General features: G+C 36.4%; 1 protein-coding gene across 1 annotated transcript in view; it reads left to right on the top strand.

The window, feature by feature from the left end:
• LOC138706229 (synaptotagmin-7-like) overlaps positions 1 to 26,407 on the top strand; it is a 35,220-nt gene extending 8,813 nt beyond the window's left edge. The window contains exons 2-9 of the mRNA XM_069835274.1: positions 5,543 to 5,659; positions 8,320 to 8,392; positions 8,880 to 9,002; positions 10,627 to 10,774; positions 16,075 to 16,184; positions 21,660 to 21,819; positions 23,847 to 24,059; positions 26,126 to 26,407. Coding sequence (XP_069691375.1) covers positions 5,580 to 5,659; positions 8,320 to 8,392; positions 8,880 to 9,002; positions 10,627 to 10,774; positions 16,075 to 16,184; positions 21,660 to 21,819; positions 23,847 to 24,059; positions 26,126 to 26,253 — 1,035 coding nt within the window. The 5' untranslated portion in view covers positions 5,543 to 5,579 and the 3' untranslated portion in view covers positions 26,254 to 26,407. The remainder of the gene's footprint in view (positions 1 to 5,542; positions 5,660 to 8,319; positions 8,393 to 8,879; positions 9,003 to 10,626; positions 10,775 to 16,074; positions 16,185 to 21,659; positions 21,820 to 23,846; positions 24,060 to 26,125) is intronic.

Raw genomic sequence — 26,407 nt, 5'->3', positions numbered from 1 at the left:
TGTTGATGTAGATGAAGTATAAAATCTCATAATTTACAGTACAGCGCTTTCCCGCTAAATCTAGTGTTTTTTTTACAGTCATTAGATGGGTATGAAATATTGAATTTTAAAATGCGGGTATATTTATATACTATTGCCAATACTGACTGTTTTCTTCGCTATTTAGTCATAGAAGTAATAACTAAAGACGCCACACTTACATGAAGAAATTATCGATCACTATCGATTAGTAGCGGTGAGGTATCTTTGGATGCTAATGTATGTACTTTTCTAACCACTGGAAAAGTGAGAACCAAAGATATATATATATATATATTTTTTAATTCGTCACTTTTGGATACAGTATCGAAATCTTGGATGATCTCCCGACTGTTCCTAATTACTTTCTGCTTATTGCTGAGAGGTAGTTCATTTATGATGCTGCACTCCCGTCATAACCAGGATGAACAGCGTGAAAGCAAATTTGACAGATAACTATGAGAAGAGGAACAAAGGTGTACGATGTCTTGTGTAGTACTGAGGGTTATAAGTTCCTAGTTTTGATACACAAAGATATAAAAAAAATGGACAAAGTTTGTAATAGTTTCTCTAGTTCTCAATAGGTGACGTTATTATTGGGAAAGGTGAAAAGTTATTGGGGAAAGTGGTGATGAATATTAAGTATCAATACTATTCTCATAAATGATTATATTAGCGGTGTATTTTTTATAATCAACAGAGAGGGATATTTTTTATGTTTACTATTGGTCGACCAGCAAACTTGCTGTACAGACCACTGGTATGGAATATCACATGCAGAATCTCATGCTGAGGTTGGCTCTAAAGGCTCCTCTAATTAATTGTGAATTATGTGAATAAAAATATGATGATTTTCTGTGTTAAATTTATGAAGAGTCGTCAGTATCACTAAGAAGAATGTCTTGAGGGAGTTTCCTTTTAAGTCGAGATGGCTGACAAGATCTTGCTCCAATGTTATATGTCACAGCTCCAGGAACACCAGGAAGTTTGTTGAAGAAAGATTTTGACATTGAATGGATGTACTGTTCTAGTGGAAGAATTCCCAGTTCTTGAAGCAGTTGTTGATTTCTTACAAACCAGGGGGCATTTGTTGCAGTACGCAGGAACTTGTTCTGGAGAACGTGTAGGCGATGCATGTGTGTCTTATTTGCAGTCCCCCACATTGGCGCTGCATAAGTTAAAAGAGGTCGTACAAGCGAGGTGTAGAGTAGCATTGAACAGTCCAATCCAATTTGTGAACGTCTATTAACCAAAGGGTATAATTTTCGAATTCTAGAAGAGGTTAGTGTAACGATGCGAGTTATGTGGGCATTCCATGTAAGTTTCGTGTCTAATAATATTCCCAAATATTTGACAGCTTCTTGACTAGAGAGCCATGTAACTTGTTCATTTAGAAGAACCAAAGGAGGTGGATTATGAATAGGCCTTAAAGAGAAGATTTTAGCTTCTGTCTTGGTAATGTTGAGTAGTAATCCCCAGTCAGAGAACCATTTAGACAGCTCCTGTAAGGATATCTGAAGAGTGCTGATTGCAGTATTTAGTTTACTATGAGAATAAAAGAGAACTATATCATCAGCATACATAGCTATGTGTGACGGTTGTAAACATGGGATGTCGTATGTGAAGATATTGAAGAGAAGTGGTGACAGTATGGATCCTTGTGGTACTCCGGCTAAAACTGGACGAAGCGTTGATTTAATGCCATCTATACGTACTGAGAACTGACGCTCAGATAAAAAACTTTTCACGATGCGTGTGAGATAGTCAGGAAAGCCAATTCTATATAATTTTAGCATTAAACCATCATGCCAAACAGTATCAAATGCTTGGGCAATATCCAGAAACACAGCGGCAGTATACTGTTTTTCTTCAAAGCCTTTTGTAATGGATTCAGTGATTCTTTGCAATTGGTGTGTTGTAGAATGTTTTGGACGAAAGCCAAACTGAAAATCTGGTATTATCTTGTTTTGGAACGTAAATTTACAAATGCGATGATGAATAACCTTCTCAAACAATTTCGATAGCGTGGGCAGTAAGCTAATAGGTCGATAACTTGATGGCAAGTGCTTAGGTTTGTTAGGCTTATGAAAAACAATGATTTCAGCAAGCTTCCAGGCTCGGGGAAAGTACCCAATTAAAAGAGCAGCATTGAAAATCATCGTCAAGTAAGTAAGAGCTTTGTTGGTGAGCTTCTTTAGTACAATGTTGGGTATAAGATCATGGCCTGGAGATTTTTTATTTGGAAGCCTTTGAATGAAGTGAGACAATTCTTGTGGAGTAGTATAGGAAATTTTCTCTGGCACAGTCGGTTTATTAATATTTTCTATAAGTTCTTTTTCTAATTCAGAGGTAGTCTGTTCCTTTTTATTCTCGTTTGGGGTGAATATATGTTGATAATGAGATGCAAGCAAATTACATTTCGACTCTGTGTCTGTGGCTATTTGAGAGTCTAAACGAAGTGTCGGGATGACTGTTGGCTCGCGTAGAATACGCTTTGTAGCGTACCAAAGAGTATTATCAGCTTCAGATAGAGATGATAAGACTGATACGACTGCAGGCGATGTTGTTCAAGATTTGTCTTGACTAATCGTATGAGATAATTCAGCTTCTTCCGCTGCCATGGTTGCCTCTCTCGTTGCCATTGTCTACGAATAGGATGTTTTTCCTTAATTAATTGGAGTATGGAAGATGGTAAGTAGTAGCGCGTTAATGGCCGCTTGGAGCATATTGTAGAAAACTTTACACATGAACATACTGTGTCCGTAAAATGTTGAACATCATTGTCAATATCTGTTGCTGTTAGTGGATGATATTCTGTGACTAATATTGAGTCTAGAGTCAACTGAAATTTATCCCAATTAACAAAACCATTAATAAGGCGTTGCACGTTTGGTGTTACATTAGGAGACAAGTGGAAAGTAATCAACACTGCTCAATGATCTGAATCAAGTGCTGCTAATGATGCAATATAAGTTGGTAAATGCATATTCTTTTGAATTCCGATGTCAAGGATATCAGGAAGATTGACGGGATTATATGGATAGTGTGTTGGTTCAGTTGGTGCGAGAATATGGAGACCAAGGTTGTTAATGCAGTTGTAAAGACGATGTCCATTTGGATTCGTTACTCTGCATCCCCATGATGTGTGTTTACAGTTTAGATCGCCCATAAGAAGTCTTGAACCGACTGAGGGAAATAAAAGAGCAAGGTATGCAGTATTTAGCAGATATTTTGGGGGCTTATAAGCACAAAATAAAACAAAATCATGGTTATTTTGACAGTTAATTTTGATTCAGACTGTTTCTAAATCAGATGTGTAAGGAAGAAGGACTTGATGATGTGTAATATTTCGTTTAATTAAAATGGCAACACCACCAGATGCAGTTGAAGCATTTCTATCATTTCTATATATTTTATATCCTGGAACAGTGAAGACTTCGTTTGGAAGAAGGTGAGTTTCTGTGATACAGGCTATCATAATATTATGTGTTGACAAAAAGGCAATCAGAGAAGATCGTTTCATTCTAATACCATCAGCATTCCAATTGATTATAGTGAGTTGATGAATAGAAATTTTATTATTTGCTGCCATTCTGGAAGTAAGATGACAGAGACGAGATAAAGTAATCTTTAATTTCTGACAAAAATGGAGTCAGTAGAGTGATAATGTGCGGAATAACCTTAGAGAGTAGATCAGTTAAGAGAGATGAAGTGGAAGATAACAGAGAGGGATGATGCTGTAGTTCAAGTATAAATTATTCTCACAATTAACAGTACAGTGATTTCCCGCTAAATCTTTTTTTTTTTACAATCATTAGATGGATATGAAATTTTGAATTTTAAAATTTAGGTATATTTATGTACTATTGACGGTACTGACTGTTTTCTTCGCCATTTGTAAGTAATAACAAAAGAAGCCACACTTACATGAAGAAATTATCGATCACTATGGATTAGTAGCCATCAAGCATCTTTGGACGCCAGTATACATTTCTAACCACTGGAAAATTGAGAACCAAAGATATAAAAAAAAATGTAACAGTTCCGCTAGTTCTCAATAGGTGACGTTATTATTGGGAAGGGTGAAAAGTTATTGGGGAAATTGGTGATGAATATTAAGTATCAATACTATTCTCATAAATGATTATATTAGCGGTGTATTTTTTTATTATCAGCAGAGAGGGATGAAATTTTGAATTCTAAATTGCGGATGATATTTATGTACTACTGGCGACATAAATGACAGCTGTGAGCAGTATAAGATGAAGATAAATGCAAATAAGACGAAGAGCATGGTCATAGAAACAAAAATAAAGAAAGTAAACTTGCAGTAAATAAGGCAGTAGAGCAAGTGGACAGCTTCATATACTTGGAGTGTACTAAAAGCAATAACATGAGCTGCTGCCAGGAAGTCAAAAGGAAGATAGCAATGGCCAAGGAAGCTTTTAATAGAAAAAGGAGCATCTTTTGCGTACTTCTGGAAAAAGAACTAAGGAAGAGACTAGTGAAGTGCTTTGTATGGAGTGTGGCATTGTATGGGGGCAGAAACATGGACATTACGATGAAGTGAAGGGAAGCCAATAGAATCTTTTGAAATGTGTATAGGGAGAAGAATGTAACGTGTGAAATGGACAAACAGAATAAGAAATAATGAAGCTGTGTTGAAAAGAGTGGATGAAGAAAGAATGATACTGAAACTGATCATAAAGAGAAAAAGGAATTGGTTGGGTCACTGGCTGAGAAGAAACTGCCTACTGAAGGATGCACTGGAAGGAATGGTGAACGGGAGAAGAAGATATCAGATGATAAACGACATTAAGATATATGGATTATATGAGAAAGGAAAGAGGAAGGCGAAAAATAGGAAAGACTGGAGAAAGCTGGGTTTGCAGTGAAAGACCTGCCCTTGGGCAGAACACTAAAGGAATGAATGAATGTCGCTTACTTCTCTGTATTTCCGAATTGATCACCTAATTGCGTTGTTATTTACCGCTAGAGCGAGCGCATTACTTCCTTGTAGAGTTCTGGATTAAACCTGGATATAAAATGTGTAGTTCTGAGGAGGATGTATTTTAATTACGTTAGCTTTGGAAGAAGACAAAGCAAAATAAGCTCCGCGTCATCTATTTCACTTATACCTTCAATATTACAGCGATAGGAGGCTTTGCAATCAATATATTGTCATTACTTGCTTTATTTTGATCATGGTTCATGACGAAATCCGTCTACAATTGTGTGGCCGGAATTCTGGATGAAATATGGTCATGCGGGCAGTGGGCGACGCTCAATTTAATAAAATCCGAATGCTCCGGACTAATCCTTTCCAGTGAGTGACCGCCTACCTTATTTTTGAGGTCGGATTTAAGAGATTGTGAAATGTGATTTGTGAATTGGCTGAGGATGGATTGTATTGGTTCAAAAATATTTAAATATGTTTCTTAAACCGTCATTTATGATATTATTTTTAGAGATTAAAACATTTAATTAAAATGTCATAATATAACAACTTGAGGTCTGATTTCAGGATTCAGTCGTACGTTGCATGGGAACGGATCCGCGCCATGTTGTTGCTGGTGGCGGCACTGGTTGTGGCCGCGGTGGTTGCGATGTGCATGTGTTGGTGTATGTTCGGGTGCGCCAGGTACGTATCAAGACCAGCATTTCAGATGCCACCAGATATGTCACACATATGTATGTCCTTCTCGACTCAATTTATTAATTTATGTACACACTCCTGGGGAACGGAGGAAGGGATGGTGGGATGAATGAACTTCCTATTGGTCGGTTTTCAACCTCAAAGATACCACAGCTATCGCTCAGTTTCGTAACGGACACCAGATATTACAGACTATGTCCTTATTTCAGCGAGTCTTGTCCCGGCTGGTCCCTGTGCATTTTGTTAGCGAATCACAGAGAAACAGTAATCTGGTTGGTTCACATTATCCGTTATCACTAGGCTTGTAGCTTGTAATAGTGGGGACCGACAGGATGAGTTACGGTGGTTTCAAGTTGACTATCCGTTAACCAGTCAGTACTCTAGCATGCAAAAGCAGTGTACCTGCTGAATACTCCGTTCGCCCGACACTATCGTAGCAAGCGTAAACAGTGAATAATAATGCCGAAAGTTAAAAGTCCTCAGGTGTATATTTTTGCAGCGGAATTTGGTGAGTGTTTAGAAGGGAATGATAGGAACATTATACGTAAATTATGTTATACAAACATATACAGAGATATTGTAGCACAAGAAACGAAAGGAGGAAACTCAAACCCACGAATTATTCTATGATAATTCATCTGCACATAACGACCTACGTAAAAATATATCTTTGTAATGCTACGTAGCATATATTTACTTTTAGAGCTATCCAGATTGTTTATGTGCACCTTATTATTCGCGTAATCGATCGCAGAAACAAGTCAATGTCCTCGTACTAGCTCACATCCCCGGCCTATGTATGTCTACCATGCCGTAGTCAACATTAGAAGCCTAGTTATAACTATAAATCGTATGCCATCCTCTGATACATGTATATTTTGGAGATATAACATATTATAAAATTAGGGTCAAGGTAAGAACAACTGCAAAGTATTGGTGGAATACAATTCTGTAAGTTATGTCTATGATAAACGAAAGGAATCTTTTACCTTTTATCTGAGTGCATGAAATGAATAGTTCACTAACATTAAGTTACCGGAAGGATCATGTCTTAGGTACACATAGAAACATATTTAATTTGCCAAAATCATAATTTAGAGGATTACGAGAGGGTTGTTCAACATTGTTACATATTGAAGTCAGCAATATTTTAAACAAGTGGACAGAACTGATTAATGGAGGAATTGAAATTACCGGAGTGGAGAAAATATATACCATACTATTCCCAGATGACCTGCTCGCAATATCAGACTGAGAAAATAATTTATAGATTGCAAGTCACAAATTATATATTATAAAAGATTGCGGTCTAACAATTCCAACAGAAAAATCTAAAGCAGTGGCATTTAGAGGTAAGAATACAAAGAGAAGCAAATTATGAATTAACAGCAACATTACTAGATTAATAAATTCATGGAAGAATGCACTGAATGATGACTGAAAATAAATTTTGATAAAACAGAATGTCTAACACTCGCTTTGAAGGGACAAATTATGAGCGAAACAGATGAACTCAAACATATTACAGTTCGAGGAGCTTGTTCACTGCTACTATCAGCTTTGTTCTCACTGTACATACGGTGGAGTTATGGTGGCGAGAATGTTGGCGGAATAGGAGTTTAAAGCCTTGGAAGTTTTTTCTCGAAAATCAGCTTGTGTTCGGGATTCCCATTTTGATACTAATCTATCCGAAGGGAGTCAAAGGTGAATTCAACACCGCATCCCGTTCCTCGACATCGCTCTTATTATTAAAGACTGAAACTTTTGGGGTAGATCAGAAAACAAGGCTAGGAAAAAGTGCATTGGACTTGCTCAATTTTACTGGTGATTAGTAGTAAACATGCGGGAATGCTACAATTAAAAGGGCGGGTGTCTGAGCCCCATCATTCTCCTTGTGTAGAGTAAAGTCTGTTTTGGAAGTTCAAAATTACCATTTTTTTTAAACTTTGCCGGTCTCTATCATCTACATGCCTGGGGGCAGATGGTTGTCCCTTACACTACAGAATTATTAAAAATTCAAATATCGTGGTTCTATTCTACAAGGTAACGGCACAAATACAAAATAAATTGAGAAAAGAATAAATTATACAAGAAGGGTGGGTCTAACTGGTGTGTTAAGCTCTGTAAGAACATACTTTATAACATACTTTTTTACATAGAAAAATACTTATTTATCAGTCCCTTTTTGCAGAGTGTTTTATTGTGCGATTAGGAAAATTGGACAATTAATACATAGCAAGCAGAAGAAGTCTTCAAGAAGGAAAACATTTTCTCGTGAAATTTCGGCCAGTATCTGTCTTGCATCGTGATGAATTTGAGTAGCTATAGTTAGTAGCGAAATCCGGTTTCGCGATCTAGCTATAATGGCTGAAAGAATCGTCTTGTTGGCCACACTTTATCCCAGTACTAGTTGGTCAATCATAGAACTCTGCTGAGGCATGTGGACGTAGGCCAGAGATATGTTCATTTGTTAAATTATTTCAAAATATTAGGATGTGAAACTAAGCTAATGCTTTTGAATCATTTACCACGCACACTAAATATTTAGGCTGAATTTGTGCGTTACTACATTAGTAAAATGCGATTAAGTACGATTCTTATAGGCCAAGAGTGAAAGCTTATTTCTGACTCTTTTTCTGCTACAGAGGCAAGAAGGAAGATGGAGACGATGTGACACAGACGAGAGCAAAGGATTACTTTGAAACTGTAGATACAGAGGTAAGAAAATTAATTATACTGTAGGTATAGACTTATCCTAAAATGCCAACCAGTGCTGCTCTCATGACGAACGCAAAAAATTCTTATTTTCACATATATTGAGCCAAGTAGAGTTCCAGAAGCAAAATTGAGTGTATTCTATCGTGTGCTGGAACTTAACATCTGTAAAGTTTTGGAAAGGAACTGCATACAGATTTCATCTTCAGGGTAAATTAATACAACCGCAAGGGTCAGATAGCCTGTTAGGTCCATTACGCCTGGTTACTCCAAAGAAACAAACGATGGGGCCAACACAGTAGCTTCTGAAGACGTAACCTGTTTGCAGTATACTTTTCAAATCAATCATCACTAAAGTCTATAATTTCATAAGTAGAATTCACATTTATTTAGGTCCCCAGATTTAAGTCACTTTCCCTTTAGTTCATGTTAATATCATTGTCTTTTTATAATATGTTTATTAAAAACATAAATGGGCTTTTTTGTTCAGGACGTATCCTACATGGACATGTGCAGTGACATCTTGAAGACTCCTTCACAGTTTCTCGGTGAACTCACGTTCTCTGTTCTCTACGATGAAACCGGTGCCACCCTAAAAGTGCAAGTTACAGAGGTTTGTACATATTTATTTACTGAATGTCCGGAATGAATTTCGTTATACTATCCGAGGATATACTACATACTTGCCATGCTTAAAATATTCTAACATTATCAGAGTCTGCTTGATATCGGGAGTTTAGCAGATACGTGCAGTAATCTTGCTCTTACGAAGTTGCCACTGCTGTCTCATCTTATTTTTACAAAGCGTATACAAGACTAACATTATTCATAATAAATGGCAACGTAGTATTACTTAGAATACACCCACAGTCCATTACATGCCTTTCTTGCACTCCCTGAAGGTGAAATTTTAATGATGATGGTTTTGTTATCTCAAGCACATAAACTATTATTAATATCTATAGTCGAAGGCTTTTCATTCATGCCACAAACTGGTAAGTTGTAGGCCTACATGGGGCCATTATTTTTGTTAATATTATGACTATTGCATACCTACAGACCGATTATTTACTCCTGACAGCTCAGCGACGCGAAAGAGAAGAAGTAATGGGAGTAGTGGAGAGAGTTCCGGAGTAGGGATAAGGGCGAGCTGTCGGTAAAGGTATGCAGTACAGCTTAACTGTACTGGAAACACAACTCTATACCACATGCGTGACACCCGATCGCTCTGACTGCAGGCAACAGACTAACCCGAACACCTCTTGGCGTAACTAAATGGACTCGCCTGACCCAGGCGCACATTGCCGTCGACTGTCAGGACTAAATAATCGTACTGTACTAATACATTAAACCAAACCTATGAGAGTAAACTGTTCTAGAAGTGAACTTATAACGTACACCCAGGATTTTTAGGCTTGTTTAGCGTAAAAATCCCGAGTGCCTTATATGCGCAAATGTTTTGTCAAATGAATCGACGGTGCCGAATAAACAATGCTATTCCCTAAGACCTCTAAGTATCGACAATCCATCCCAAGTGGGTAAATGTGAAATTATGCAGCATGTCCCAGAAAAGCCGTATATTTCTACATGTTATTTGTAGTATACTCGCATAGCGCATGTGTTGTGTTGCATGGATTTTGAAGGAGTATCACGAATGATAGAAGTTATATTTAATTAAGTATTATTTATTTTATATTCACTGTAATATTTTTGTTATATGTTCTCATGTCAATAGGACCTTATCTGTACGAAGTAACCGAAGCATGTAGACCTATTCAGTAGTATATATTAGTAAAGTATTAAAACTCGTTAAACCAGCATTTTACCTGTCCCTGATAGCGTAATTTGGATTGTCTATCCGAATAAAGTGCAAAGGCGTTTCTGGGACACCTTATATATGATAGTATTCCGGAATGTTAGACAAGAAAATGTGACAGATCGCAATTTTATACGATTATATTCTAAACAATATAAACACATTTTCGAGAATAATGGATAGTTTTTAATCCTAATAATATAAGTCCTAATAATAAATGAAAATATTTGTAATAAAACAAAAACTACTTTCAAAGTTTACTACTTGATTAATGTTTAGGTATTCTTATTTGGTTCTGAACACTGGGTCAAAATCACATTTAATAACCATATAGGCCTAAATGATACAGCAGGTTTTTTCATCAATGTGACTGTTTTTTTTTATTGTTCGTATAACTGCAGTATTTCTGTGCTGTTTGCAGGCTCAGAGTTTGCCGGACTGTGATGAGCAGACGACCTGCGACCCCTACGTGAAGGTAACCCTCCTCCCAGACAGAGGACAGCAGTTCCGGACTAAGGTCATCAAGAACAGATTCTCTCCACGATGGTTGGAGACATTTTCCTTCAAAGGTGAGAACCATATGAAGCAGGAGAAGAGATGCATAATATCAATTACACAACTCCATAGAGAACTTAATAGAAACTTGTGAATTTTTGTTAATGCGGTTCAGTTGTGTGTGACATATGACTTACTTTTCGGAAGATCATATCCGAATACTCAGAAGGTTCGTTTTACACTGCATACAGATAAAGAATATTGTATTGTGAATAACAAACTTGATTAAACAATAATAACAGTAAAAATAACACCGTCATCTCAACGAATGTTATCACCACAATATCACCGTATTCACCATCATCATCATCATCATCATCATTATCACTATGATAAAAAATACCTACTACTTTCACCAACGTTGCCACGATCTCTGTATTATAGGCCTACAACTGGAAAAACTCCGTTGTAGGGGGTTACTAAACCTTACCACTGTGCTGGAGGCGGAGTCTGGAGTTTCCATACATTAATCTGAACCATTATCGCTACTGATTGACGAGTCATCTGACACATCACTGCTATCATTGGCTGACAATTTAGAAGGAGGAGGTGAATAGTATATTGTGTCACTCTTTAAGATTGACGCATGCGCAGACCAATAGAATTTTGTAAGTTGTTCCCCTATAACACTATCATCACCACGTTTACTATCAACACTAACACACTACAAGTTCTATCATTCACCACCATTTCGCAAGAAAATAAGAGAGTAAGACATCTTAGAGTCATCACTACTACTACTATTATCAAAACTATCACTATCACTATTACTACTATCATCTGTGTATAGTGTCAGCAACATTACTACCTGCACCAACACTAAAAAAGTAAAGTCACCTCAGCAGAGGCCATTGAGGCCTACAGAAAACGGAAGGTTGGGACTTCTACCTAAATAGATAACTGACATTAGTAGCAGTAGAAAGGTCAATTCTGCGTACTTTTCACCTATACCCTCGAGTAAAAACCCTTTGTACTCATTTCTGTTACAGACTTAGTAATATCAAAGCAATAGTGCGGCCGGAAGGAATAGGTCAATTGAGAAAATACATGATTCCATCGGGAATCAACCCGAGACCTTTCAACTTTTAGCGCAACCCCTTAATTACAAGGGTACCCAGTGCCAACAATCAACATTTTATCACTACATAAAAGCTATAAATTAATCAAATGTAATCAAGGTATTACTACAATAGTAGTAATGATAATAATTACGACCAATAATATCACTTTCACTATTATAATTACCAAAACTATCACCACATCATTACCATTCCATTCATCAAAGCGTTACTAACAGATCAAGAGACTTTCATTAACACAATGTTATAACACTGTTAACACTACCTATTATTACCAGTACTTTTATCTTACTTCCAAATGGCTTTCACAGAACCCAGAGGACCATTGCCGCTCTCACATAAGCCTGCCATCGGTCCCTATCATCATATCCCACCTACCTCAAATCCATTTCAATATTATCCTCCCATTTACGCCCCGGCCTCCTCAAAGGTCTTTTTCCCCTCAGGTCTTCCAACTAACACTCGGGCTTGAAATGTAGTATCATCTATTGGATCTATAAATTTCATTTGTAGGTAATTTAATATTTATTTTCATTACATCAGAAAGAATAGGAACTAATCGACAAATTTTATTATCAACACAGACAAGAAATTCAATTGAATTAATACAAAGTTATGCAGAACACAGTTATTCAGAGCTGGATTCACCCATACCTGCTACATAACCTGCCCATCTGAAAAGTATGGATTTAATGTTCCTAATTATGTTAGATGAGGAATAAAATACGTGCAGTTCTGCTTTGTGTAACTTTTTCCATTTTCCTATAACTTCAGCCTTCTTAGCCTAAAATATTTTCCTAGGCACCTTATTCTCGAACACCCTTACCTCTGTTCCTCTCTCAAAGTGAGAGTCCAAGTTTCACAGCCATACAGAACATTCGGTAATATAACTGTTTTATAAATTCTAACTTCGAGTTTACCAGTACTTTTACCACCATTATTTCCTCTCCAACACTCTCACCATATAATTACCATCTCTTACATGGAATGTTGCCGGCACACTAATGTTACCATCATGTCCACCAACCCCACTACTGCTAATAATATTAGCTATCATTATCAACAATATTACTACCATTATTACCTCGCCAACACTGTCATCACATCATCACTTCCATCTCCATCAAACACTGGAAACGGACTGACATCACTATAATAGACACCAATAGTATTATGTCCACTGTATTCATTACTAATAACGAAACTATCGCCATTACCATCACGACCAACAAAGTTTTAGTTAGTACATTCCGAAGACCTTGGATAAGATCTTTTCTAGCAAAATCTCTCCCTCAGTGTGTCACAGCATTTGATGTATAAACGTTGTATCTCAAATGAGAAATACATGACAGAGGTCCATAACTAAGAGATGTTTGTAACCTAAAATTATTCCTTGGCTAATATGTGAGGTACGGGGTAATAAATGTATTTCTCCTCTGGAAAATACATCTTTGGCTACCGGAGAGGGCACTGTCACACGCTGGCTACGAATACAGCGCAGTTTTGGAGATTCGATAAATCAAAACCTATTAAAGTATTACTAAAAATAGCAATTACAAAGTTAATCATCTAATTTAAGAAAAGGGATTCAAGAACTGTGTGCCTTTCTGTAACGAACAGAGAGGGAAAGTAATTGTTTTCCTTTTCCAGCAGGATTCTGCAACAGCACATACAGACCACTATTCAAGAGACAAATTTCAGTGTTAGAGGAGATAACTGTCAGTAGGAATTTGTGGACATCTCTGATTTAATTCACAGAGACTATGAAACTTTAAAAGTTAGAGTATATAAAATAGTACACATGCCCTGAAGGAACTGAACAATGGCATCATCACAATTATCAGCAAGGTGTAGGCCTCTGGTCTGTTCAGGCAAAGTTATAGTCTCACCTTCTTCTGGGTCTTTCTAAGTTTCTTTTTTCTTTAGACTCGTATGATAGATAAGGTAGTTTGTCTCCATCCATTGTGATATGTTTTCGTAACAATGTTTTCGATATTTGAAATTCTATAAGTTTAATAATTTGTAGCTTTACGGACGACATATAAGAGTGTGGTACTGTTAATTTCAATGCAACAGCATCCGGGAAAATCTCATCTCCATTCTTTTAAAGGGAATGACAGTAATGCATAACTTCTTAAGCAGGTAACGAAAATATTCGGAATAAAAAATCTTTATTGTGCTGCGTATCTTCACGTAGAACTACGTCCGGGTGCGCTCATACAAAGACAATTCTAGAAAACAAGAGGAAAACTAGGGTAAAAAGGGAAGACAAGGAGAACAAGGAGAATATAAGGAAAACAAGGGTAATACAAGAATAACTAGGAAATACAGGGAGAACTAGGATGATACAAAAAAACAAAGGAAGACAAGGAGAACAAGTGGAAGAGAAGAAGAACAAGAAGAAAACAAGGAGAAGAAGGGATACAGGATGATCAAGAGTAAGACAAGGAAAAGAAAGAGAATGGGAAATCAAGGAGAATACAAGAACAAGTAGGGGAATGATGGAAAGAGAGTGAAAACAAGGGGCATACAATGAGAACAAGAGGAATTTAAGGAGAGCAAGGAAAGGACAAGGATAACAATGGGAATACATAATAAAAAGGGGAATACAATCAGAACAGTGGAGTATAAGGAGAAAATGGAAGCGACAAGGAAAACAAGGAGTATACAAGGATAACAAGTGAAAGAGGTGAAAACCAGAGGAATAATTATAAAGAGAATAAAGGGAGTATAAGGATTATATGGCCTTGTTAGCAGAAGAGAAGATGATACAAAGGGATATGCTACTGGAACTAAATGACAGCTGTGAGCAGTATGGGATGAAGATGAATGCTAACAAGACGAAGACTATGGTCATAGGAAGAAAAGTAAAGGCGGTAAACTTGCGAATTATAAAGAAGGCAGTAGAACAAGTGCAGCTTCAGATACTTGGGGTGTACGATAAGCAGTAACATGAGCTGCTGCCAGGAAGTCAAAAGAATGATAGCAATGACAAATGAAGCCTTTAATAGAAAAAGGAGAATCTTCTGCGAACTTTAGGAGAAAGAAGTAAGGAAGAGACTAGTGAAGTGCTTTGTGTGGAGTGTAGCATTGTGTGGGAGCAGAAACAAGGACATTACGACGAAGTGAAGAGAAGCGATTAGAAACATTTGAAATATGGATATGGAGAAGGATGAAGGGTGTGAAGTGGACAGAGTAAGAAACGAAGCTGTGTTGGAAAGAATGGATGAAGAAAGAATGATGCTGAAACTGATCAGAAAGAGGAAAAGGAATTGGTTGGATCACTGGTTGAGAAGAAACTGCCTACTGAAGGACGCACTGGAAGGAATGGTGAACGGGAGAAGAGTTCGGGGTAGAAGAAGATATCAAATGATAGATGACATCAAGATATATGGCTCATATGAGGAGACAAAGAGGAAGGTAGAAAATAGGAAAGACTGGAGAATGCTGGGTTTGCAGTGAAAGACCTGCCCTTGGGCAACACTGTGAATGAATGAATTAATGAATGGAGAATAAGGAGAAGACAATGAGAACAAGAGGAATAAATGGAGAACAAAGAGACTACAATGAGAATAAAGGAACATAAGGAGAACAAGAGAAATGCAAGAAGAACAAGGCGAATACAAGGAGAACAAGACGAATATAAGGAGAACAAGGAGAATATAATGAGAACAAGAAAAAGCCAAGAAGAACAAGAGGAAGAGAAGAATAACAAGGAAAATATCAGGATAACAAGGGGAATACAAGGATATTAAGAAAAGGGGATAGAATTTTTATATGACGGTGAATTTCTAAGTTACACCTCCATACCTAATAACAACAAAGACGTAGTTCCACAGCAAAAGTCAGACAATTTCAGAATTTCCTTTCTGAATCTGGAGGAGTAAATTACGATGTATTACTTACATTTAAAAATGCATTCATTCACAATGTTAGATTTGTCAGATCACCAATACTGCTCTGTCCCCGCTACCAGCGTTTGGCAGTGAGTCATCTAATACCTGAAGATGCCGCTTTTCGGACGGGAGATAATTCGTTCACCTAATATTATGAGGACATTTTATTGACTAGTCACTATTACATACCAAATAAGCTCCCTAAAATGTATTTGAAAATGTTTATTGAAATTAATATTTCATAAATATTAAGGATGTGCTGGAAACATTAATTATAGTTGCAGGAAATGTAGTCTTTGACGAGTCTGGTTCTGTTGTATGGATAATTGTGTGTTTCAGGGTTATCCAAGGAGAAGATGCGGAAGCAAGTACTGCAGTTGTGTGTGTATGATTATGATATAATCACACGGGATGACCCTATCGGAGCGGTCCTGCTACCTTTGTGTGAGGTAGTTTCCATTTCCAGGAAGCTGAGTGTTGTACAGTGCTGATCCCTGCATTCAGAATCTTAAAAAATGCGTAGTAACTGACGGAAATAACATAACAGATCAATACAGTCATGAAAATAGGTTAGGTAACAAATGCTAAACCGAAATTGATGACAAATATAATGACATTGGCATAAAATAATACGTCCATGTAATTTCTCATGGTACCTATAGCGCCCCGTCACTAAATTAATTGCACTTCAGAGCTACAACTAAAAATATATATCAGGAACATGACAAAAAGTCTTTAAATCCTGAAAATCCATACAAATTTCTTACCCGAAAATAAAGTAAAACGCTTTATGTTAAAGCTATAAACATAAATCGAAATTTAAAGCTCTCAACGAGCGGATAGAGAAAAGAAGAGAATTTATGAACCCTGCATTCTTTATTTAAATGAGACCTAAACTCTATTAATGCGTGGGAAATAATGAATATTCTTTTCGGAGCTAGAAGCTCATCCTCTCATTTCAATAAATCTACACCCCAAGCCTTAAAAATGCAAAATACAGACATTCCTAATAGATGAGGGGGTCAGAAGCAAAGAGGTACACGTGAACTGAAGTTATTTTTGAGAAAATGTGGTTGAAAGTTCTTAAACTTTCGTAAATTCTGTGAAATTCTTTATTTCAATTTTAGTCTGTGCTGTGGTTAAAAGATGTATCCCTTTGGCAATAAAATTTTAAATGTTTTAGCTTGCATTGATGCACTTAACTCATGTTCTTAGAAATGTCACTTGTACACTTTTGCTTCTGACCCCTCATGTCTTGAAATTCTAAGTGACTCTATACCTATAGCTTTAATAAAATTATCACTTCTACCATAAATAACCAATGTACTTGGAAGTATTAATAGTTTAAAATTGCCAGATTTCTAAAAATTTGTGTTCCTATTTTCTGGATTCTAGTAGCCATCCGGATACTGACGGATAGATTTTTCTTTTTTATTTGTAGAAGTAAAGGAAGCTCTATAAATAAATACTATATACACATTAGCTCAACTTGTGCAAATAATTATTATAATATTATAATCTGTCTGAAGATGATTTTAATATCCACCACGATAATGTTAAAATTGGGCTCTTTATGGGAGGTAATATCTAATTTCCTCATATACAGGGTGATTCAAAACCTCTGCGACAAACTCTGAGGGATGATAGATCTAACAATAAGGAACCCTTTTTATTATGTCTTTTGACGCGTCGTTTCGAAGTTACCGTGAAAAATGTCTTTTTTTTTTTTTGCGAGGCGTACATCAATGTATCTGAATGTGTGCACCCCTGTTTGTTTGTTGAGATGTTTGTAAGAGACGAGAAGGTTGTTGTTGTTGTTTGTTTACGTTTAATGTTCAATACCTTTTCCTTTCAGTTCAGTGTAATCATCAATTGAGAATGGATGTCTACACTTTTCCCGAGTTAGCCGACATGGTAATGTGTTATGGGGAGGCTCGCGGAAACGGAAGAAGAGCTCTCCACATGTACCAGCAACAGTTTCAAAACAGAAATCACCCTCACCACACAATGTTTGCTCGACTTCATCAGCGCCTTCGAGACGATGGCGCATTGGTGGAAGACCGCGTAGACATCCATTCTCAATGATGATTACACTGAACTGAAAGGAAAAGATATTGAACATTAAACGTAAACAAACAACAACAACCCTTCTCTTCTCTTACAAACATCTCAACAAACAAACAGGGTTGCACACATTCGCATACACTGACGTACGCCCTCGCAAAAACATTTTTAGCGGTAACTTCGAAACGACGCGTCAACAGACATAGGTTGTTTAACAAAAAGTGTTCCTTATTGTTAGATCTATCACCCATCAGAGTTTGTCGCAGAGATTTTGAATCACCCTATATAATTTAAGAGATATTACACACTGCTCAATTATTCGTTCCGGTTAATAACTTCAAAGATATAACATATAGCGTCTGAATTTAGGGGAAGGTTCTAAAAGTAGATTGTACTTCATAACATATTATGTATCGACTTTTTTTAATATAAACGTACTGAAATTTAGGATAGTACCAATAGTTGAGGAATATGGATAAAGAAATGACCTCAAACTTTCTGAATAAGGAGTTCAGCACTGTACTTTGTCACATGTCTGCTTAATCTGCTCACTTTCAGAATTCATACTCTTGTATTATGTTCAGTGCTTCTCGTTTTTCTTGTGCACTAACACATAACAGTGCACCGTGAATGCATTTACATGTAATTTTAACAAAACTAAACATTCTTTCTCTCTCTCACTCTGTCTCAAATGACTGCTTTGCGTTATCTTCCTGTATATTATGCTTTATGGTTTTCAGTTACTCTATTCTGTTTTCAGGATTTTTGTTTTACTCCTTTGACGAAATGATGATTTGCAGATAATGTAAAGTAAGTTCGGAGTTTCTGTGCGACATTCTCAGATATCTCCATAATGGCCTACCAGTAATTTATTCAAGACATAATGGATACAAGAGATTATCGTAGTGAATGAAAAGTAATCGTGAATCAACTTTTTTCTCTTCTCTTTCTTTCTATTTTTCTCTCCGTCTCGTTTATCTCTCTCTCCTATTTATCCTTATCTTCACATTTACTGTTTTTATATTCATCTCGTTCTTCTGAATTCTGATTAGTGTAGTATGCTACTAGTCAGTGATTTATACAATGGAGGGGATGGAAAGATAGGCCTACTGGCAAAACTACCCCATTATCTCCTGACTTAGGTGCCTCTTGAGTGATGCCTTATTGGTGTCACTTTCACTTTTGAGGTTCAAACCTATCTTTGGACAGTTGATTAAACAAACAACACCTCGTTCTCTGTTCATTTTCTTCTTCCTTTCTTTTCTCATCTCTCTCACCTCTATTTTTATCTCGTTCCATTCCTCTTTCTATATGTAAAGGTTGGTAATATTGTGATACTAATAATATTATGATAGTTCTTTTTGAGAATTTTTTACAGTTTTACTGACCAAGAGGAAGATCGTTTTTTTGCGTCAACATATTAAGGGAATGTTCATGGACAAGTTTCTGCACAAAACCGGCCCTTCTCTCGCTTAGTGAAATTGTAAAAAAATGTCTGAAAAAGAACTATCATAATAATATTATTAGTATCACAATATTACCAACCTTTACCCTATATTGTATATCCTTTTCCTTTTAATGTTCTATTTTACTTCTACATATATTCCTTAACCTTATTATACATTTTATTTAATAAATTATTTTACGACGCTTTATCAACATCTTAGGTTATTTAGCGTCTGAATGAAATGAAGGTGATAATGCCGATGAAATGAGTCCGGGATCCAACACCGAAAGTTTCCCAGCATTTCCTCATATTGGGTTGAGGGAAAATCCCGGAAAAAACTTCAACCAGATAACTTGCCCCGCCCGGGAATCGAACCCGGGCCACCTGGTTTCGCGGCTAGACGCGCTAACCGTTACTCCACAAGTGTGGACATTATACATAACTGCCACGAAATAAGGGGCAAATGTTTGATAAGCAATAAAAATATTATCAAAATATCATTACTCTTTTACTGCCACTATCAAACCTGTGAAATATTTGAAAACATTGTTCAACTTGAGCATTATTCAAATCGATGCAGACTTGCAGTCTTAATATGACGTCTTCGCATGTCTTGCCGCAGAACTCTGCGGGAAATTAAATTGAACTCAATAATAACGTGGAGCAGATGAGTCTCGTTTTGAATGGTATGCTTGCGCACTTGATTATTTCCTTAAAGAAAGAAGCCAAGTGTGTGTTTGGTCGGGTGATCTTGCAGGTCATTCAATATGACTCTCAACCATCCTTCCATTCCCTTACTAACAGTGAGTAATACGGCGGAAATCCATCTTGCTGCCACCACAAATCTTCAAGACCATTAAATATTTACACATTATTTCGTGGCCATCTTTTAGTTTTAATTTTAGTTTGTTGTACAGTATGTCTTATGCCCTCTTTACCTTCTTGCACTGTTTTTCTTCCTCTGCATAGTTTTCATTCCATACTTCAATTTTCTTTTTTCTCTTTCATTCGTTTTTAGCCGTATCCTCCTCTCTTCCATCTCATAGTTCTTGTTATATCTCTTCTATTATTTTTTATGTTATTTCCAAACTTCATTGTTCTCTTTTGCTATCACATTTCGTGTGTGTGTATGTATGTTCTTCTCTAGATCTTTTTCCTCTTCTTTCTCCTCCTCTTTTTCTCTCCATTGCATCTATACTCATCCTTCATTATACTTCTTGTTTACCCTTGATTCTATTTGTCCTTCTACTGTCCTCCTTCTACATGTCCTTATGTTACTCTGTTCTACTTCCTTTCTCCAACATCCTGTCTTCCAGTTTCTTCTTAGATTATTTATTCTCATTCTTTTTTCACCTTTACACTTTCAGAAAGTCCTTATCATATTTTCTGGGATCTCTCGCAAAACCTCATATCATTTACACCTGACGAAAATTACTCCTACATAAGCTAAATAGTGAAAATTTTAATTTCATTTTTAGTTGTAAGAATTTGAATTATGTACGAGTATGCATTTATTCATTCAATTTTAATCACTCAGGAAAGCTGCTGAATATTCACCCCATATCTTATTAACATTTGTCTGCTTACAAGCTTGATGTTTCACTTCGCTCTACGCTTCCAGTTGAACACGTCTCAATGTTGCTTTCTTGTGATTAGCCTGTGTCCTGTAATTGTAGTCACAGTTAAATATTAAAATATCTGCAAATGTATTTCCTGTACCATTTTTTGAATGACAAGCTGATCGTCTATTCCACTTCTAAGATCGAGGTCAAAATGATGGCGTATCCGTTAATAATTTTTGTTGTACTAATACGATAATGAAGTATGCTTGATTTGGGGCGCCTTTATATCACTAGCGCACTAGTAAATGGAATTTATGGCACCGTACCATCATGAGAGTGACTCTGTGCAATCCATAGAGTAAACCGTCAAACCATTGGAGATTATGCCAACATCATTATTTTCTCCATACAAGAACAATAATTATCTTTAATACCGATCTCAAATATTTGTCTTTAAAATGGTACCGAAATGCTTCTGCATTGAAAATGTTATGCCTGCTGGCTGAGATCAGAGTGGGTAAGTTTGTTCATACGGGTGTATTTTCAAATCCAGAGATACACAGACAGGCCAGACAGTCCCTACAGTTACCAAATTGAAAGACAAATCCGGCTGAACTATCGGATCTCGCCCTACGCGTCCCATCTTCGTTTACCTGTTCATGGATTTAACCGCTGTAGATAGTATTTAATAGATATTTCTGTGGGTACAAATACCTGAAATAAGAAGGAACCTGAATTGTATTTCTAACAAATATCATTGAACTGCATTATTTACTTTCACATGATGCAATAGTGGCAGTTTCCAGAATGAAGAGTTGATTTTTCAATCGATTCCTTGTTTCTTGTTGCAGTATGACTTTAAGGAGTGGCGAGTATTCACAGAACCACTTAAACTTGCCGCTCAAGACTGTGGAGACTTGCAGACGGCCCTCCGGTGGAATGGATCCACACTAACAGTTCTTATCACAAAGGCAGCCCATCTAAGGATTCAAGGGTTTAATCTCAAGTTAGGTGAGAAATTTTAACTAACTGAGATACGGCAACATCAACCACAACTTCCACCACCACCGTCGTCATAATCATCATTATCATCACCATCACCATAATGACAGCTACCTAGAAATACTCAACCCTTTGGTCTGTTCTGTCATCACTCTTCTGAAGATTCTTCACAAACACAAGACTGTCACAATGCACGGAATCACTGGTCTTGTGGAAGTTTTAGGCATGAAATTCTGAAATAACTACTCTTCGGTGCAAAAGGAGGCATCTCCAACAGTTTTATTGTGATTGTGACACAATTGTGTAAATGAAAAAATTAAAACAAATCGTGACAATATTGTGTTTCTTGCTGAACTATTGTACCTCAAATGAGTGCAAAAATTTTGGTAAAATATTGCATCCTTTCATATTCAGTTTTTTGTTTCTCTTGAAAATTTTATAAAAAATGGAGCTATCCCCTTTTGCACCGGTGTCTTCAATTCCTCTTCGATTGGCTGAGAACTAATATCGAGGGATCCTCTAACCAGGTAACTTGTCCCAACCAGGATTTAGATTTGAATCCGGGCCGGCACATTATACAGTCAGACATGCCAATACTTACTTCGTGAACACATAATCTGGTTAGTTAATATTTATTTTAGTGCGTTATATTCGAACTTTATCAATGATTAAAAATATTCTTGGCCACGATTCGTGATTGAAACCACTGCCCAACATCTCGATTGAAAATATCACGTTTCTCGTCCAGATGTCTTGGTTTATATGCAGTTGCCTTTTACAAGATATGTAGAAGCTTTGAAAAAAGTATTATATAATAATGGTTTATTTTAACTGGCAGAGTTAAGGCCATTCGGCCTTCTCTTCCACTCAACCAGTATGATAGAAAATTACAATGCTATGAATATAACATAATTAATACAATACAATACAATACAATACAATACAATTCAAAGCAATGCAATGCTACAATACAAGACAATATAATACATAATTAATATAATACAATGACAATTCTTTTCATCTTCACAACACCAATAAAATAATTACATATGTAATAATAATAATAATAATAATAATAATAATAATATGATAGTCATACCTAAATTAAATTAAATTAAATTATTAAACTCGATCACAATTATAACTTCAATTTGACTGCGCCCGTAAGAAATCGTTTAGCCTTTTCTTCAAAGTGGTTATTTTCTGGCAGCCCCTAATCTTCTGAGGTAGAGAATTCCATTCACGGGGGACTGAGACAGTAAAAGAGGATGAATAGTGGGATGTTCTATGGGCAGGAATTGCTAGGATTTGGCTCTCCTGTGACCTGGTGTTTAGATTGTGATTGGAGGATAAGTAGTTAAACCGGGAACGAAGATAATTTGGAGTAGAAGTGTGGAGAACTCGAAACAGAAGAGAGAGCGAATGAAGTGTTCTACGGTTACTAAGTTGCAGCCAGGATAAAGATTTCTACGAGGGTGTAATGTGGTCAAATTTGTGAGCATATATGTCTTTCACGTGTTAAATTGTATATTACCTTGTTAACGACAATTTCATTTGAATGTGTTTTTGTGTGTTTGTATATTTCATATTGTTCTAGTGTGTTTAGTTTCTTCTTAACACTTACACATGTGCAGAACACATCACAAATGCTAACCATGCATACAGAGATATCAACACAGACATGGAAATTCTACACATCCAACCAAAAAGCCAGAAACCAAACACACTAGAACAATACGAAATATACAAACACACAAAAACACATCCAAATGAAATTCTCGTTAACAAGGTATCATAAAATTTAACAATTGAAAGACATATAATACGTTTTCCAAAGTGATATAGTGTTAAAAGTTGTGTAATCAAGATGTATATATGTAGAAGCCTTGTCCAGAAGCCTTCAATATGAAAAGTAGGAAATATATCAGAATGCATTAAAGCTACATAACAAGACAATATGTCGCAGTATCCGTGGATGGATAAGGACAAATTCCTCAATGTAGGCTAAATGCGATAATTGTCTTTTTCTATTACAGACCCTTACGTGCTGGTCAGCGTTAAGCACGGAAGTAAGACAATCAAAAAGTATCAGACTAAGACGATGAGAAACACGTCCAGTCCGCAGTTCAAGGAAACCTTCATCTTCGGCTTGGAGCAAGATCAACTGAGTGAACATACTCTGTTCATAGAAGTTATGGACAGCAGTTTCATCGGAAAAGGACGCATTATCGGGCGCCTGGTACTATCAGGTATCACAAAAAATATAAATTTAGATTACATATCTAATCACGCGAAACATTTTATGCACACTAACCAGTTGGTTTATGTGTAGCTCTGAAAACTTGATATTATGCTTTATTCAGTGTAATCTATTAGAATCACATGAAAGAAAGGAAAATGGGAGGAATACAATTAAAAGAAGGCAATTACGTGTTTACGCTTGCTTCGCAAGGGAATCTGGGATTTCTGAGGAAGAATGTATGAGAGCTCCAGACCTATTTCCCACTTGTCTCGCTGCTTTTCACCGTTCCGTTACAGGAATTTAATATAGTACATAAATTAATGAACTTACTATACTGATATCTGTAATATTAAAAATGATTTCAGACTTGTAATAATATACTTGATTTGAGATATAGTTCCTACATTGAAATAGATTTTAACAAATATAGATATTATCATTAATCAACTGTGTATTAAAATATAAATACTCACCGATTAATTTAGATGTGTAGTTAATTTAAATGATTGCATATATTTTCATGTGGTCACTCGCCACTTTTATTATAATCATTGTAAAAGACACCGACTACGTATTCAGGACCATTTTCTTAATTTTATGACAATGTAGGCAACTTATAAAATAAAGTTTAAACTACAAAATAAAAAAACACCTTTATGCCAAATAATTTCGGAAATAACTTACAGTGATAGCTCGTGAATTTCGTACCACAAAAAAAAACAGGAATGCATTGTTTTTCATATTTTAAGTTATAACAACACTTATAAAATATTGTCGTTGTTCCTGCAATAACTTCTATGTGACATATTTATCGTTTTTCAGATTTTTGCTGTATTAAATAACTTAAATAGTGATACAGAAAATAATAAAATCTCCTATATGTAATTATATTTCTTTCTTTCAAAAATGTAAGAATTCACATCTCCTATATACCACTGCCATAGAATGAATAAATGTTTTTTTTCTTCCTACGGAAAAATTTAATATTTTGCACATAGGAGTTATTACAGGAACAACGACGATATATACAATTTTAGAATGTAGGCTTTCACGGCCGGCGTCATTGATATTTGAGTTATCCGTAGCCAATGAGAATACCGTGGCCACCAGTGCGGACCGTGGCGAAAACAAATGGGGTGCTGTTGTGGTTGTTGTGGTGAGTGATTGTGATATCCCCTGGCTTGGTTAAATACCATGCCAAGTAACATTCTAATAGTTGACGGTCTTTTCGGCTTTTACTCCTGAAAAATTAATTCAAGTCCCTTCTGGAAAGGTGTGAACGGATTGAGACAAATGGCCTAAATGCTAGGAGCTCACATATACGTTACTATCAGTCCCAAGAGACCTTGCAAGGACGCGATAAACTTATCGTGTACCTTTTCAATTGCTTTTCTTCCTTTTCCCCTTCATTCAGTTAGTTCAGTCCCAGTCTCAGAAGACAGTGTAAAACTCGGACAATGCCGATAAGTTCCAAGCCATGGTGATAAAGAAACACAAATATGAGAGAAAGATACCCAATCCTAATCAACAACTCCAGGATCCCCTACAAACGCAACTTTAAATTCCTAGGCGTCACCTTCAATGACAAACTTAGCTTAACTTAGCACATCTACCAAACCAGCAAAAAACTTAATCTTCCATATCACTGCTTCATATATGTGCGGGGAGAGAGCCAAATAACCCAAGTTGCAAACCTAGCACCCCAATTCTAATACATATATCAATAATTTATTCTACTATCACAGTCTAGTATATACAGTCGCGAAGATCAATACGTAGTAAATATGCAAACATTAGATAGTTGCTCACCACTAGGATCGCTAATATCGCCTCATTACAGGCAATGCAAAATAGTACCGTCACAGTCTATTGTTTCTAGCACCCTCAAAACTCAAGCTTCGTGACTGTATATAGTAGACTGTGCTACTATCCTATATACATCCCAACTATACACTAAACTTCTCCCTTCCCTCGTGTCAGGCCTCTGTTCCACCGAAAGAAGACTGCTAACGTAAATAATTTAACCTTCTCGAAGGTACATCCTTTACAATACTGTTTGTCTTTTTTTTCCAGAACATTGTGCTACTGGAGTGTCGGAAAAGAATCAATGGCATGAGATGGTTACTTCTCCTGGACAGTCCATAGTTCGATGGCACCGACTCAAGGAAGAGCTCAGAATCAATGGAAGGAAAGTTGTTTAACGGAATTTTGATTAAAAAAATAACAAAAATTTTGTAACCAACTTGTCCGAATTACGATAATACAACTAATTCATACTGTTTAACTCATTTTTTCATGAGAACATTTCTCCAGATTTTCTTCCTTTGAAAGAGTTGCAGAGTTGAAGGATCCACT

This window comes from Periplaneta americana, chromosome 9, assembly GCF_040183065.1.
Source record: "Periplaneta americana isolate PAMFEO1 chromosome 9, P.americana_PAMFEO1_priV1, whole genome shotgun sequence".
NCBI lineage: Eukaryota > Metazoa > Arthropoda > Insecta > Blattodea > Blattidae > Periplaneta > Periplaneta americana.
Note: the sequence above shows the minus strand (reverse complement) of the source record. Positions and strands in the feature narration are given on the sequence as shown.